Source organism: Oncorhynchus mykiss, chromosome 26 (assembly GCF_057628025.1).
Source record: "Oncorhynchus mykiss isolate SJ-2025 chromosome 26, ASM5762802v1, whole genome shotgun sequence".
Taxonomy (NCBI): domain Eukaryota; kingdom Metazoa; phylum Chordata; class Actinopteri; order Salmoniformes; family Salmonidae; genus Oncorhynchus; species Oncorhynchus mykiss.
Genome location: NC_143047.1, coordinates 44589253 through 44605495, shown reverse-complemented (window position 1 = coordinate 44605495; position 16243 = coordinate 44589253). Strand labels below are relative to the sequence as shown.

The 16243-nt window shown below is 42.7% G+C and overlaps 1 protein-coding gene across 1 annotated transcript in view; it reads right to left on the bottom strand.

Annotated features, from left to right (window-relative positions):
* Nucleotides 1–16243, bottom strand: part of otog (otogelin) — a 123823-nt gene that overhangs the window by 7141 nt on the left and 100439 nt on the right. Inside the window, exons 50-56 of the mRNA XM_090221657.1 lie at nt 16128–16226; nt 15907–15947; nt 13097–13172; nt 12146–12324; nt 6161–6265; nt 1921–2040; nt 1635–1680 (exon numbers count right to left, since the gene is read on the bottom strand). Coding sequence (XP_090077783.1) covers nt 1635–1680; nt 1921–2040; nt 6161–6265; nt 12146–12324; nt 13097–13172; nt 15907–15947; nt 16128–16226 — 666 coding nt within the window. The remainder of the gene's footprint in view (nt 1–1634; nt 1681–1920; nt 2041–6160; nt 6266–12145; nt 12325–13096; nt 13173–15906; nt 15948–16127; nt 16227–16243) is intronic.

The window sequence follows — 16243 nt, the reverse complement described above, 5'->3', positions numbered from 1 at the left end:
ACAATTGGAGGAAAAATGGTAACAAAATAGTGGATGACAACAACAAAAAATGACAAAAAAAAAAAAACGTTTTTTTTTTAAGAGTCTGTTTTGACTTGTCCTGTACTGTAATTGTTTCTGTAAAAAAAAAGGGAGTACATTGTTGGATATCAACAATGGTGCTGGCAAGCCTTGTTGTCTCATAGAGATCTGTATCAGTGACGGGTACCTCGTTCACAGTTTGTGTTAACTGTGGGTGTCAGGGGACTAACAGGGAAGGGGAAGAGAGAATATCCGGTACCTGGTGGGATTGGTACACGATGGTCAGATTGCACATGAACACAAAAAAGGAAGAAAAGTAACCCAACTCTATCTATCTAGTTCTATATGCTTTTCAATGAAGTTACCGTAAATACCGTAGTAGCATTTCTATTTACAATATTGGGGGGGTGTTAAAACTGTTGTTTTACATTTGTCATTGGTGTGTGAACCAATTCATGTATGGATGTTGAGTCCCTCTGAACACGCCAAGTGTGGCCTTTGGCAGTCATGGTAACATGGATGTCAGATTAGATCATTTTGCTTGTAAAGTGAATGACGGTTATTTTCACTGAAAAGCATCTATTCCTATTACTGTTAATATACCCTTTGGGGGGGGGGGGACATAGTAGGAGCCACAACATCATATTGCTGTGGGTATTGCCTAAAACAGTAGGTAGTTTCCTGCAAATGGGGGGGAAACTAAATATTTTAAGCATAAGCGGAGTGTGAAAATGTCTGATTGAAGTGGTGAGGTCATAAACTGGAGGACAAACATATACTGGGAAACACACGTTATCCGACAAACAGGTAGCACAGATTAACATCAGTAGAAGCAGGTGGGGAGAGACTAAACATGGGCATACAGGAAGAGACTAAACATGGGCATACAGGAAGAGACTAAACATGGGCATACAGGAAGAGACTAAACATGGGCATACAGGAAGAGACTAAATATGGGCATACAGGGAGAGACTAAATATGGGCATACAGGAAGAGACTAAACATGGGCATACAGGGAGAGACTTAATATGGGCATACAGGAACAGACTAAATATGGGCATACAGGGAGAGACTTAATATGGGCATACAGGAAGAGACTAAACATGGGCATACAGGGAGAGACTAAACATGGGCATACAGGAAGAGACTAAACATGGGCATACAGGGAGAGACTAAACATGGGCATACAGGAAGAGACTAAACATGGGCATACAGGAAGAGACTTAATATGGGCATACAGGAAGAGACTTAATATGGGCATACAGAAAGATACTTAATATGGGCATACAGGAAGAGACTTAATATGGGCATACAGGAAGAGACTTAATATGGGCATGCAGGAAGAGACTAAACATGGGCATACAGGGAGAGACTAAACATGGGCATACAGGAAGAGACTAAACATGGGCATAAAGGAAGAGACTTAATATGGGCATACAGGGAGAGACTAAACATGGGAATACAGGAAGATACTTAATATGGGCATAAAGGGAGAGACTAAACATGGGCATAGAGGGAGAGGCTAAATATGGGCATACAGGAAAATACTAAATATGGGCGTACAGGAAGCTACAGAAACCATAGCTGGACAGGTAGTCTTTCTCTTTACTCACATGTCTTGCAGCATCCATCCATGTAACTTACAATGGTTCCACCAATCTAGAGTGGAGACAACAGTCACATCTCAGGGGTTAAAGGTCAACTAAAATAACCTCATAGAGAGGTAGTAGTGTTACAAAGACTGACCAAAGCGTGTGTGTGTGTCTGTGTGTGTGTGTGTGTGTGTGTGTGTGTGTGTGTGTGTGTGTGTGTGTGTGTGTGTGTGTGTGTGTGTGTGTGTGTGTGTGTGTGTGTGTGTGTGTGTGTGTGTGTGTGTGTGTGTGTGTGTGTTAACCATACCTTCATACACTCTGTCTGGTTGAAGGGTGGACAGCTGAATGAGTAGGACACCAGGGTCGGGCCTGACAGTGTGTCGGTACAATCATACTTCATACAGTCTGACACCCACGACTTCCCAGGCTGAAACATCAATACAATTATCCAGATCAATACAATATTACTTTACCTTGATGACCTGCAGTGTTGTTAACCTGAGGGGACCTGGCCTATCGGAGGGTAGTACCAGGATTAGATAACCTGGGGGTACCTGGCCAATCGGAGGGTAGTACCAGGATTAGATAACCTGGGGGTACCTGGCCTGTCCAGAGGGTAGTACCAGGACTGATTAGATATCCTGAAGGTACCTGGCCTATCAGAGGGTAGTACCAGGACTGATTAGATAACCTGGGGGTACCTGGCCTATCAGAGGGTAGTACCAGGATTAGATAACCTGGCGGTACCTGGCCTATCGGAGGGTAGTACCAGGATTAGATAACCTGGGGGTACATGGCCTATCAGAGGGTAGTACCAGGATTAGATAAGCTAGGGGTACCTGGCCAATCAGAGGGTAGTACTGGGACTGATTAGATAACCTGGGGGTACCTGGCCTGTCCAGAGGGTAGTACCAGGACTGATTAGATAACCTGGGGGTACCTGGCCTATCAGAGGGTAGTACCAGGACTGATTAGATAACCTGGGGGTACCTGGCCTATCAGAGGGTAGTATCAGGACTGATTAGATAACCTGGGGGTACCTGGCCTATCAGAGGGTAGTACCAGGATTAGATAACCTGGCGGTACCTGGCCTATCGGAGGGTAGTACCAGGATTAGATAACCTGGGGGTACATGGCCTATCAGAGGGTAGTACCAAGACTGATTAGATAACCTGGGGGTACCTGGCCTATCAGAGGGTAGTATCAGGACTGATTAGATAACTTGGGGGTACCTGGCCTGTCCAGAGGGTAGTACCAGGACTGATTAGATAACCTGGGGGTACCTGGCCTATCAGAGGGTAGTATCAGGACTGATTAGATAACATGGGGGTACCTGGCCTATCAGAGGGTAGTACTAGGACTGATTAGATAACCTGGGGGTACCTGGCTTATCAGAGGATAGTACCAGGACTGATTAGATAACCTGGGGGTACCTGGCCTATCAGAGGGTAGTACCAGGATTAGACAACCTGGGGGTACCTGGCCTATCAGAGGGTAGTACCAGGACTGATTAGATAACCTGGGGGGACCTGGCCTATCAGAGGGTAGTACCAGGACTGATTAGATATCCTGAAGGAACCTGGCCTATCAGAGGGTAGTACCAGGATTGATTAGATATCCTGAGGGTACCTGGCCCATCAGAGAGTAGTACCAGGACTGATTAGATAACCTGGGGGTACCTGGCCTGTCCAGAGGGTAGTACCAGGACTGATTAGATAACCTGGGGGTACCTGGCCTGTCCAGAGGGTAGTACCAGGACTGATTAGATAACCTGGGGGTACCTGGCCTGTCCAGAGGGTAGTACCAGGACTGATTAGATAACCTGGGGGTACCTGGCCTGTCCAGAGGGTAGTACCAGGACTGATTAGATAACCTGGGGGTACCTGGCCTGTCCAGAGGGTAGTACCAGGACTGATTAGATAACCTGGGGGTACCTGGCCTATCAGAGGGTAGTACCAGGATTATATAACCTGGGGGTACCTGGCCAATCAGAGGGTAGTACCAGGACTGATTAGATAAGCTGGGGGTACCTGGCCTATCAGAGGGTAGTACCAGGATTAGATAAGCTGGGGGTACCTGGCCTATCAGAGGGTAGTACCAGGATTATATAACCTGGGGGTACCTGGCCAATCAGAGGGTAGTACCAGGACTGATTAGATAACCTGGGGGTACCTGGCCTATCAGAGGGTAGTACCAGGACTGATTAGATATCCTGGGGGTACCTGGCCTATCAGAGGGTAGTACCAGGACTGATTAGATAACCTGGGGGTACCTGGCCAATCAGAGGGTAGTACCAGGATTAGATAACCTGGGGGTACCTGGCCTATCAGAGGGTAGTACCAGGATTAGATAACCTGGGGGTACCTGGCCTATCAGAGGGTAGTACCAGGACTGATTAGATAACCTGGGGGGACCTGGCCTATCAGAGGGTAGTACCAGGACTGATTAGATATCCTGAAGGAACCTGGCCTATCAGAGGGTAGTACCAGGATTGATTAGATATCCTGAGGGTACCTGGCCCATCAGAGAGTAGTACCAGGACTGATTAGATAACCTGGGGGTACCTGGCCTGTCCAGAGGGTAGTACCAGGACTGATTAGATAACCTGGGGGTACCTGGCCTGTCCAGAGGGTAGTACCAGGACTGATTAGATAACCTGGGGGTACCTGGCCTGTCCAGAGGGTAGTACCAGGACTGATTAGATAACCTGGGGGTACCTGGCCTGTCCAGAGGGTAGTACCAGGACTGATTAGATAACCTGGGGGTACCTGGCCTATCAGAGGGTAGTACCAGGATTATATAACCTGGGGGTACCTGGCCAATCAGAGGGTAGTACCAGGACTGATTAGATAAGCTGGGGGTACCTGGCCTATCAGAGGGTAGTACCAGGATTAGATAAACTGGGGGTACCTGGCCTATCAGAGGGTAGTACCAGGATTATATAACCTGGGGGTACCTGGCCAATCAGAGGGTAGTACCAGGACTGATTAGATAACCTGGGGGTACCTGGCCTATCAGAGGGTAGTACCAGGACTGATTAGATATCCTGGGGGTACCTGGCCTATCAGAGGGTAGTACCAGGACTGATTAGATAACCTGGGGGTACCTGGCCAATCAGAGGGTAGTACCAGGATTAGATAACCTGGGGGTACCTGGCCTATCAGAGGGTAGTACCAGGATTAGATAACCTGGGGGTACCTGGCCTATCAGAGGGTAGTACCAGGACTGATTAGATAACCTGGGGGTACCTGGCCTATCAGAGGGTAGTACCAGGACTGATTAGATAACCTGGGGGCACCTGGCCTGTCCAGAGGGTAGTACCAGGACTGATTAGATAACCTGAGGGTACCTGGCCTGTCCAGAGGGTTGTAACAGGACTGATTAGATAACCTGGGGGTACCTGGCCTATCAGAGGGTAGTACCAGGATTATATAACCTGGGGGTACCTGGCCAATCAGAGGGTAGTACCAGGACTGATTAGATAACCTGGGGGTACCTGGCCTATCAGAGGGTAGTACCAGGAATATATAACCTGGGGGTACCTGGCCTATCAGAGGGTAGTACCAGGATTATATAACCTGGGGGTACCTGGCCTATCAGAGGGTAGTACCAGGACTGATTAGATAACCTGGGGGTACCTGGCCTATCAGAGGGTAGTACCAGGATTATATAACCTGGGGGTACCTGGCCAATCAGAGGGTAGTACCAGGACTGATTAGATAACCTGGGGGTACCTGGCCTATCAGAGGGTAGTACCAGGATTATATAACCTGGGGGTACCTGGCCTATCAGAGGGTAGTACCAGGATTATATAACCTGGGGGTACCTGGCCTATCAGAGGGTAGTACCAGGATTAGATAACCTGGGGGTACATGGCCTATCAGAGGGTAGTACCAGGACTGATTAGATAACCTGGGGGTACCTGGCCTATCAGAGGGTAGTACCAGGACTGATTAGATAACCTGGGGGCACCTGGCCTGTCCAGAGGGTAGTACCAGGACTGATTAGATAACCTGAGGGTACCTGGCCTGTCCAGAGGGTAGTAACAGGACTGATTAGATAACCTGGGGGTACCTGGCCTATCAGAGGGTAGTACCAGGATTATATAACCTGGGGGTACCTGGCCAATCAGAGGGTAGTACCAGGACTGATTAGATAACCTGGGGGTACCTGGCCTATCAGAGGGTAGTACCAGGATTATATAACCTGGGGGTACCTGGCCTATCAGAGTGTAGTACCAGGATTATATAACCTGGGGGTACCTGGCCTATCAGAGGGTAGTACCAGGATTATATAACCTGGGGGTACCTGGCCAATCAGAGGGTAGTACCAGGACTGATTAGATATCCTGGGGGTACCTGGCCTATCAGAGGGTAGTACCAGGACTGATTAGATAACATGGGGGTACCTGGCCTATCAGAGGGTAGTACCAGGACTGATTAGATAACCTGGGGGTACCTGGCCTGTCCAGAGGGTAGTACCAGGACTGATTAGATAACCTGGGGGTACCTGGCCTGTCCAGAGGGTGAACCTCTTCTGTACTGTACCTTGTAGAGGAGTGTAGTACCGTTGTCATTGTGGTAGAGACAGGAGATGTTCCTGCAGACACCACAGCACATCATCTGGTCTTTGGGAGGGATGTATATCTGGTTCTAAAAGATAGTACAGGCCTACGGTAACATATACATTCATATCTACTGTAGTAATAGTTATAGTACCTGTATTTTATATATATATATTCATATCTACTGTAGTAATAGTACCTGTATTTTATATATATATATTCATATCTACTGTAGTAATAGTTATAGTACCTGTATTTTATATATATATATTCATATCTACTGTAGTAATAGTTATAGTACCTGTATTTTATATATATATATTCATATATATACTGTAGTAATAGTTATAGTACCTGTATTTTATGCATATATTCATATATATACTGTAGTAATAGTTATAGTACCTGTATTTTATATATATATATTCATATCTACTGTAGTAATAGTACCTGTATTTTATATATATATATTCATATCTACTGTAGTAATAGTTATAGTACCTGTATTTTATGCATATATTCATATCTACTGTAGTAATAGTTATAGTACCTGTATTTTATGCATATATTCATATACATACTGTAGTTATAGTACCTGTATTATATATATATATATATTCATATCTACTGTAGTTATAGTTAGAGTACCTGTATTTTATGCATATATTCATATCTACTGTAGTAATAGTTATAGTACCTGTATTTTATGCATATATTCATATACATACTGTAGTTATAGTACCTGTATTTTATATATATATATATTCATATCTACTGTAGTTATAGTTAGAGTACCTGTATTTTATGCATATATTCATATCTACTGTAGTTATAGTTAGAGTACCTGTATTTTATGCATATATTCATATCTACTGTAGTTATAGTACCTGTATTTTATATATATATATATTCATATCTACTGTAGTTATAGTTAGAGTACCTGTATTTTATGCATATATTCATATCTACTGTAGTTATAGTTAGAGTACCTGTATTTTATGCATATATTCATATCTACTGTAGTTATAGTACCTCTATTATAAATGATTTTACTTAAAAATCATACAATGTGAAGTAATAGTCTACTGTAGTAATAGTTATAGTACCTGTATTTTATATATATATATTCATATCTACTGTAGTAATAGTTATAGTACCTGTATTTTATATATATATATTCATATATATACTGTAGTAATAGTTATAGTACCTGTATTTTATGCATATATTCATATATATACTGTAGTAATAGTTATAGTACCTGTATTTTATATATATATATTCATATCTACTGTAGTAATAGTACCTGTATTTTATATATATATATTCATATCTACTGTAGTAATAGTTATAGTACCTGTATTTTATGCATATATTCATATCTACTGTAGTAATAGTTATAGTACCTGTATTTTATGCATATATTCATATATATACTGTAGTTATAGTACCTGTATTTTATATATATATATATTCATATCTACTGTAGTTATAGTTAGAGTACCTGTATTTTATGCATATATTCATATCTACTGTAGTTATAGTTAGAGTACCTGTATTTTATGCATATATTCATATCTACTGTAGTTATAGTACCTGTATTTTATATATATATATATTCATATCTACTGTAGTTATAGTTAGAGTACCTGTATTTTATGCATATATTCATATCTACTGTAGTTATAGTTAGAGTACCTGTATTTTATGCATATATTCATATCTACTGTAGTTATAGTACCTCTATTATAAATGATTTTACTTAAAAATCATACAATGTGATTTTCTGGATTTTTTTTTAGGTTCCGTCTCTCACAGTTGAAATGTTCCTTTGATACAAATTACAGACCTCTACATGCTTTGTAAGTAGGAAAACCTGCAAAATCGGCAGTGTATCAAATACTTGTTCAGTTAATGTCTCAGTTGTTGAATCTTGTTATGTTCATACAAATATTTACATATGCTAAGTTTGCTGAAAATAAATGCAGTTGACAGTGAGAGGCTGTTTTTTTTTGGTTGCTGAGTTTATATATATATATATTTACACATATATTTACATATATATATATATATGGCATTGTCATTGTCTCCATTGTCATGGAGGGTCATGTCAGGATGAGCCTGCAGGAAGTGTACCACATGAGGGAGGAGGATGTCTTCCCTGTAACGCACAGCATTGACATTGAGCCTGCAATGACAACAAGCTTAGTCCGATGATTCTGTGACACACCGCCCCAGACCATGACGGACCCTCCACCTCCAAATCGATCCCACTCCAGAGTACAGGCCTCGGTGTAACGCTCATTCCGTCGACGATAAATGTGAATCCGACCATCACCCCTGGTGAGACAAAACCGCGACTCGTTAGTGAAGAGCACTTTTTGACAGTCCTGTCTGGTCCAACGACATTGGGTTTGTGCCCATAGGCGACTTTGCTGCCGGTGATGTCTGGTGAAGACCTGCCTTACAACAGGCCCACAAGCCCTCAGTCCAGCCTCTCTCAGCCTATTGCGGACAGTCTGAGCACTGATGGAGGGATTGTGCATTCCTGGTGTAACTCGGGCAGTTGTTGTTGCCATCCTGTACCTGTCCCGCAGGTGTGATGTTCAGATGTACCGATCCTGTGCAGGTGTTGTTACACGTGGTCTACCACTGTGAGGATGATCAGTTGTCCGTCCTGTCTCCCTGTAGCGCTTTTGTAGGCGTCTCACAGTACAACATTGCAATTTATTGCCCTGGCCACATCTGCAGTCCTCATGCCTCCTTACAGCATACCTAAGACACGTTCAAGCAGATGAGCAGGAACCCAGGGCATCTTTCTTTTGGTGTTTTTCAGAGTCAGTAGGAAGGCCTCTTCAGTGTCCTAAGTTTTCACAACTAAAACCTTAATTGCCTACCGTCTGTAAGCTGTTAGTGACTTAACGACCGTTCCACGGGTGCATGTTCATGAATTGTTTATGGTTCATTGAACAAGCATGGGAAACATTGTTTAAACCCTTTACAATGAAGATCTGTGAAGTTATTTGGATTTTTACGAATTATGTTTGAAAGACAGGGTCCTGAAAAAAGGATGTTTATTTTTTTCCTGAGTTGATATATTCATATATACTGTAGTAAGAGTAACAGTACCTGTATTAATAATACTAGCAGTACGCTACTGCTGAATAGGGACAGCAGTAGTAGCATTTGTAGCGGTTGAGATATCAGACATTAGCATTAGGCTACTGCTGAATAGGGACAGCGGTAGTAGCATTTGTAGCGGTTGAGATATCAGACATTAGCATTATGCTACTGCTGAATAGGGACAGCAATAGTAGCATTTGTAGCGGTTGAGATATCAGACGCTAGGAGTACCGAATAGGGACAGCAATAGAAGCATTTGTGGCGGTTGAGATATCAGACGCTAGGAGTACCGAATAGGGACAGCAATAGAAGCATTTGTAGCGGTAGAGATATCAGACACTAGCAGGAGGCTAGTAGTACTGAATAGGGACAGCAATAGAAGCATTTGTAGCAGTTGAGATATCAGACACTAGCAGTAGGCTAGGAGTACCGAATAGGGACAGCAATAGTAGCATTTGTAGCGGTTGAGATATCAGACATTAGCATTATGCTACTGCTGAATAGGGACAGCAATAGTAGCATTTGTAGCGGTTGAGATATCAGACGCTAGGAGTACCGAATAGGGACAGCAATAGAAGCATTTGTGGCGGTTGAGATATCAGACGCTAGGAGTACCGAATAGGGACAGCAATAGAAGCATTTGTAGCGGTAGAGATATCAGACACTAGCAGGAGGCTAGTAGTACTGAATAGGGACAGCGGTAGTAGCATTTGTAGCGGTAGAGATATCAGACACTAGCAGTAGGCTAGTAGTACTGAATAGGGACAGCGGTAGTAGCATTTGTAGCGGTAGAGATATCAGACACTAGCAGTAGGCTAGTAGTACTGAATAGGGACAGCAGTAGTAGCATTTGTAGCGGTAGAGATATCAGACACTAGCAGGAGGCTAGTAGTACTGAATAGGGACAGCGGTAGTAGCATTTGTAGCGGTTGAGATATCAGACACTAGCAGTAGGCTAGTAGTACTGAATAGGGACAGCAGTAGTAGCATTTGTAGCGGTAGAGATATCAGACACTAGCAGTAGGCTAGTAGTACTGAATAGGGACAGCAGTAGTAGCATTTGTAGCGGTAGAGATATCAGACACTAGCAGTAGGCTAGTAGTACTGAATAGGGACAGCAGTAGTAGCATTTGTAGCGGTAGAGATATCAGACACTAGCAGTAGGCTAGTAGTACTGAATAGGGACAGCGGTAGTAGCATTTGTAGCGGTAGAGATATCAGACACTAGCAGTAGGCTAGTAGTACTGAATAGGGACAGCAATAGTAGCATTTGTAGCGGTTGAGGTATCAGACGCTAGGAGTACTGAATAGGGACAGCAATAGTAGCATTTGTAGCAGTTGAGATATCAGACACTAGCAGTAGGCTACTGCTGAATAGGGACAGCGGTAGTAGCATTTGTAGCGGTTGAGATATCAGACATTAGCATTATGCTACTGCTGAATAGGGACAGCAATAGTAGCATTTGTAGCGGTTGAGATATCAGACGCTAGGAGTACCGAATAGGGACAGCAATAGAAGCATTTGTGGCGGTTGAGATATCAGACGCTAGGAGTACCGAATAGGGACAGCAATAGAAGCATTTGTAGCGGTAGAGATATCAGACACTAGCAGGAGGCTAGTAGTACTGAATAGGGACAGCAATAGAAGCATTTGTAGCAGTTGAGATATCAGACACTAGCAGTAGGCTAGGAGTACCGAATAGGGACAGCAATAGTAGCATTTGTAGCGGTTGAGATATCAGACATTAGCATTATGCTACTGCTGAATAGGGACAGCAATAGTAGCATTTGTAGCGGTTGAGATATCAGACGCTAGGAGTACCGAATAGGGACAGCAATAGAAGCATTTGTGGCGGTTGAGATATCAGACGCTAGGAGTACCGAATAGGGACAGCAATAGAAGCATTTGTAGCGGTAGAGATATCAGACACTAGCAGGAGGCTAGTAGTACTGAATAGGGACAGCGGTAGTAGCATTTGTAGCGGTAGAGATATCAGACACTAGCAGTAGGCTAGTAGTACTGAATAGGGACAGCGGTAGTAGCATTTGTAGCGGTAGAGATATCAGACACTAGCAGTAGGCTAGTAGTACTGAATAGGGACAGCAGTAGTAGCATTTGTAGCGGTAGAGATATCAGACACTAGCAGGAGGCTAGTAGTACTGAATAGGGACAGCGGTAGTAGCATTTGTAGCGGTTGAGATATCAGACACTAGCAGTAGGCTAGTAGTACTGAATAGGGACAGCAGTAGTAGCATTTGTAGCGGTAGAGATATCAGACACTAGCAGTAGGCTAGTAGTACTGAATAGGGACAGCAGTAGTAGCATTTGTAGCGGTAGAGATATCAGACACTAGCAGTAGGCTAGTAGTACTGAATAGGGACAGCAGTAGTAGCATTTGTAGCGGTAGAGATATCAGACACTAGCAGTAGGCTAGTAGTACTGAATAGGGACAGCGGTAGTAGCATTTGTAGCGGTAGAGATATCAGACACTAGCAGTAGGCTAGTAGTACTGAATAGGGACAGCAATAGTAGCATTTGTAGCGGTTGAGGTATCAGACGCTAGGAGTACTGAATAGGGACAGCAATAGTAGCATTTGTAGCAGTTGAGATATCAGACACTAGCAGTAGGCTAGTAGTACTGAATAGGGACAGCGGTAGTAGCATTTGTAGCGGTAGAGATATCAGACACTAGCAGTAGGCTAGTAGTACTGAATAGGGACAGCGGTAGTAGCATTTGTAGCAGTTGAGGTATCAGACGCTAGTAGTACTGAATAGGGACAGCAATAGTAGCATTTGTAGCAGTTGAGGTATCAGACATTAACATCCTGAGGCTAACTGACTAACCGGTTGGCACTGAGCAGAGCAGTTGGTGGTGTCGGTGCGGAGGAGGTGGAAGCCCGTGGTGGGATCCAGACTGTGGCTACACTGGGTGGTGAGACACACCCCCTCCTGACTGTGATCCACGAGGGTCTGTCCCGGATGCATAACACCCCGCTCCCCGTCCACACACACCGCTTCACGCACTGTAAGAGGGGTACAGGCAAACACAGGCACAGACACGCATGAACACATGAACACACATTAATTAAAAATGTACTGTACATGATCACACATTAACTGAAAATGTACTGTACATGAACACACATTAACTGAACATGTACTGTAAATGATCACACACTAACTGAAAATGTACTGTACATGATCACACATTAACTGAAAATGTACTGTACATGATCACACATTAACTGAAAATGTACTGTACATGATCACACATTATCTGAAAATGTACTGTACATGATCACACATTAACTGAAAATGTACTGTACATGATCACACATTAACTGAAAATGTACTGTACATGATCACACATTATCTGAAAATGTACTGTACATGATCACACATTAACTGAAAATGTACTGTACATGATCACACATTAACTGAAAATGTACTGTACATGAACACACATAAACAGAAAATGTACTGTACATGAACACACATAAACTGAACATGTACTGTACATGAACACACACTAACTGAAAATGTACTGTACATGAACACACATAAACAGAAAATGTACTGTACATGAACACACATAAACTGAACATGTACTGTACATGAACACACACTAACTGAAAATGTACTGTACATTATCGCACACTAACTGAAAATGTACTGTAAATGATCACACACTAACTGAAAATGTACTGTACATGATCACACTTATATAATATGAAATATGAAATGATTGTATAATGGAAAAGGTTTGTTACTGTCTAATGATACCTGAGCACTTACCACAGTTAAATCTCTTACAGGAACACTGGTTAGTTGGGTCTGCTAGGAAAGCCCTGTCCAACTGCATGGTCTCTCCCTATTCAGAAGACAACACGTCAGCAGGCGAACAGCACAGCTATACAGCACTAACAAACACAGAGATAACACATCCATTACACGAACACATCCACTACAGAGATAACACGAACACATCCATTACAGAGATAACACGGAAACATCCACTACAGAGATAACACGGAAACATCCACTACAGAGATAACATGAACACATCCATTACACAAACACATCCTCTACAGAGATAACACGAACACATCCATTACAGAGATAACACAAACACATCCATTACAGAGATAACAAGAACACATCCACTACAGAGATAACACGAACACATCCATTACAGAGATAACACGAACACATCCTCTACAGAGATAACACGAACACATCCATTACAGAGATAACACGGAAACATCCACTACAGAGATAACACGAACACATCCATTACAGAGATAACACGGAAACATCCACTACAGAGATAACATGAACACATCTACTACAGAGATAACACGAACACATCCACTACAGAGATAACATGAACACATCCACTACAGAGACACATCCACTACAGAGATAACATGAACACATCCACTACAGAGATAACATGAACACATCTACTACAGAGATAACACAAACACATCCATTACAGAGATAACACGAACACATCCACTACAGAGATAACAAGAACACATCCACTACAGGGACACATCCATTACAGAGATAACATGATCACATCCATTACATCCTTTACAGAGATAACACGAGCACATCCACTACAGAGATAACACAAACACATCCATTACAGAGACACATCCATTGCAGAGATAACATGAACACATCCATTACAGAGACAACACGAACACATCCACTACAGGGATAACACGAACACATCCACTACAGAGACACATCCACTACAGAGATAACATGAACACATCCACTACAGAGACACATCCACTACAGAGATAACACAAACACATCCATTACAGAGACACATCCACTACAGAGATAACATGAACACATCCACTACAGAGACACATCTACTACAGAGATAACACGAACACATCCACTACAGAGATAACATGAACACATCCACTACAGAGATAACATGAACACATCTACTACAGGGATAACACGAACACATCCACTACAGAGATAACACGAACACATCCATTACAGATATAACACGAACACATCCACTACAGAGATAACAAGGGCACATCCACTACAGGGACACATCCATTACAGAGATAACATGATCACATCCATAACATCCTTTACAGAGATAACACGAGCACATCCACTACAGAGATAACACAAACACATCCGTTACAGAGACACATCCATTGCAGAGATAACATGAACACATCCTCTACAGAGATAACATGAACACATCCATTACAGAGACAACACGAACACATCCACTACAGAGATAACATGAACACATCCACTACAGAGATAACATGAACACATCTACTACAGAGATAACACGAGCACATCCACTACAGAGATAACAAGAACACATCCACTACAGGGACACATCCATTACAGAGATAACATGATCACATCCATTACATCCTTTACAGAGATAACACGAGCACATCCACTACAGAGATAACACGAGCACATCCACTACAGAGATAACACGAGCACATCCACTACAGAGATAACACAAAAACATCCATTACAGAGACACATCCATTACAGAGACAACACGAACACATCCACTACAGAGATAACATGAACACATCCACTACAGAGATAACACAAACACATCCATTACAGAGACACATCCACTACAGAGATAACACAAACACATCCATTACAGAGACACATCCATTACAGAGACAACACGAACACATCCACTACAGAGATAACATGAACACATCCACTACAGAGATAACACAAACACATCCACTACAGAGATAACATGAACACATCCACTACAGAGATAACATGAACACATCCATTACAGAGATAACACAAACACATCCATTACAGAGACACATCCACTACAGAGATAACATGAACACATCTACTACAGAGATAACACGAACACATCTACTACAGAGATAACACGAACACATCCACTACAGAGATAACACAAACACATCCATTACAGAGACACATCCACTACAGAGATAACATGAACACATCTACTACAGAGATAACATGAACACATCTACTACAGAGATAACACGAACACATCTACTACAGAGATAACATGAACACATCCACTACAGAGATAACATGAACACATCCACTACAGAGATAACACAAACACATCTACTACAGAGATAACATGAACACATCCACTACAGAGATAACATGATCACATCCACTACAGAGATAACACGAGCACATCCACTACAGAGATAACACGAACACATCCACTACAGAGATAACATGAACACATCTACTACAGAGATAACACGAAACCATCTACTACAGAGATAACACGAACACATCTACTACAGAGATAACACGAACACATCCACTACAGGGACACATCCACTACAGAGATAACATGAACACATCCACTACAGAGACACATCCACTACAGAGATAACATGAACACATCTACTACAGAGATAACACGAAACCATCTACTACAGAGATAACACGAACACATCTACTACAGAGATAACACGAACACATCCACTACAGGGACACATCCACTACAGAGATAACACGGACACATCCACTACAGAGATAACACAAACACATCCATTATCATGTGGAATCATACAGAAACCTACCAGAACACATTTTGGCTTCGACAGTTTGTCACACGCACACTCTGGAAAAACATAGGGAAACAAAAAATAACATTTTCAATTTGTGTTTTTTTTGGGGGGGGGGGGTTGAATAAACTACATGAGAGTTAGACTGATTAAACTGGAGGCTAACAGGTTGCTACGTGATGGAGGAGGACACACGTTCCCCCATCATTACGTGATGGTGTAAGAAGCTACTTTACCGCAGGTGTGCAGGGGACAGCAGTGGTCTGGAGGGGACACGGTGACAGCAGACATCCCCAAGGGACATGACAACTCAGCACACCGGTACGGCTCACACACTGCACACACACACACA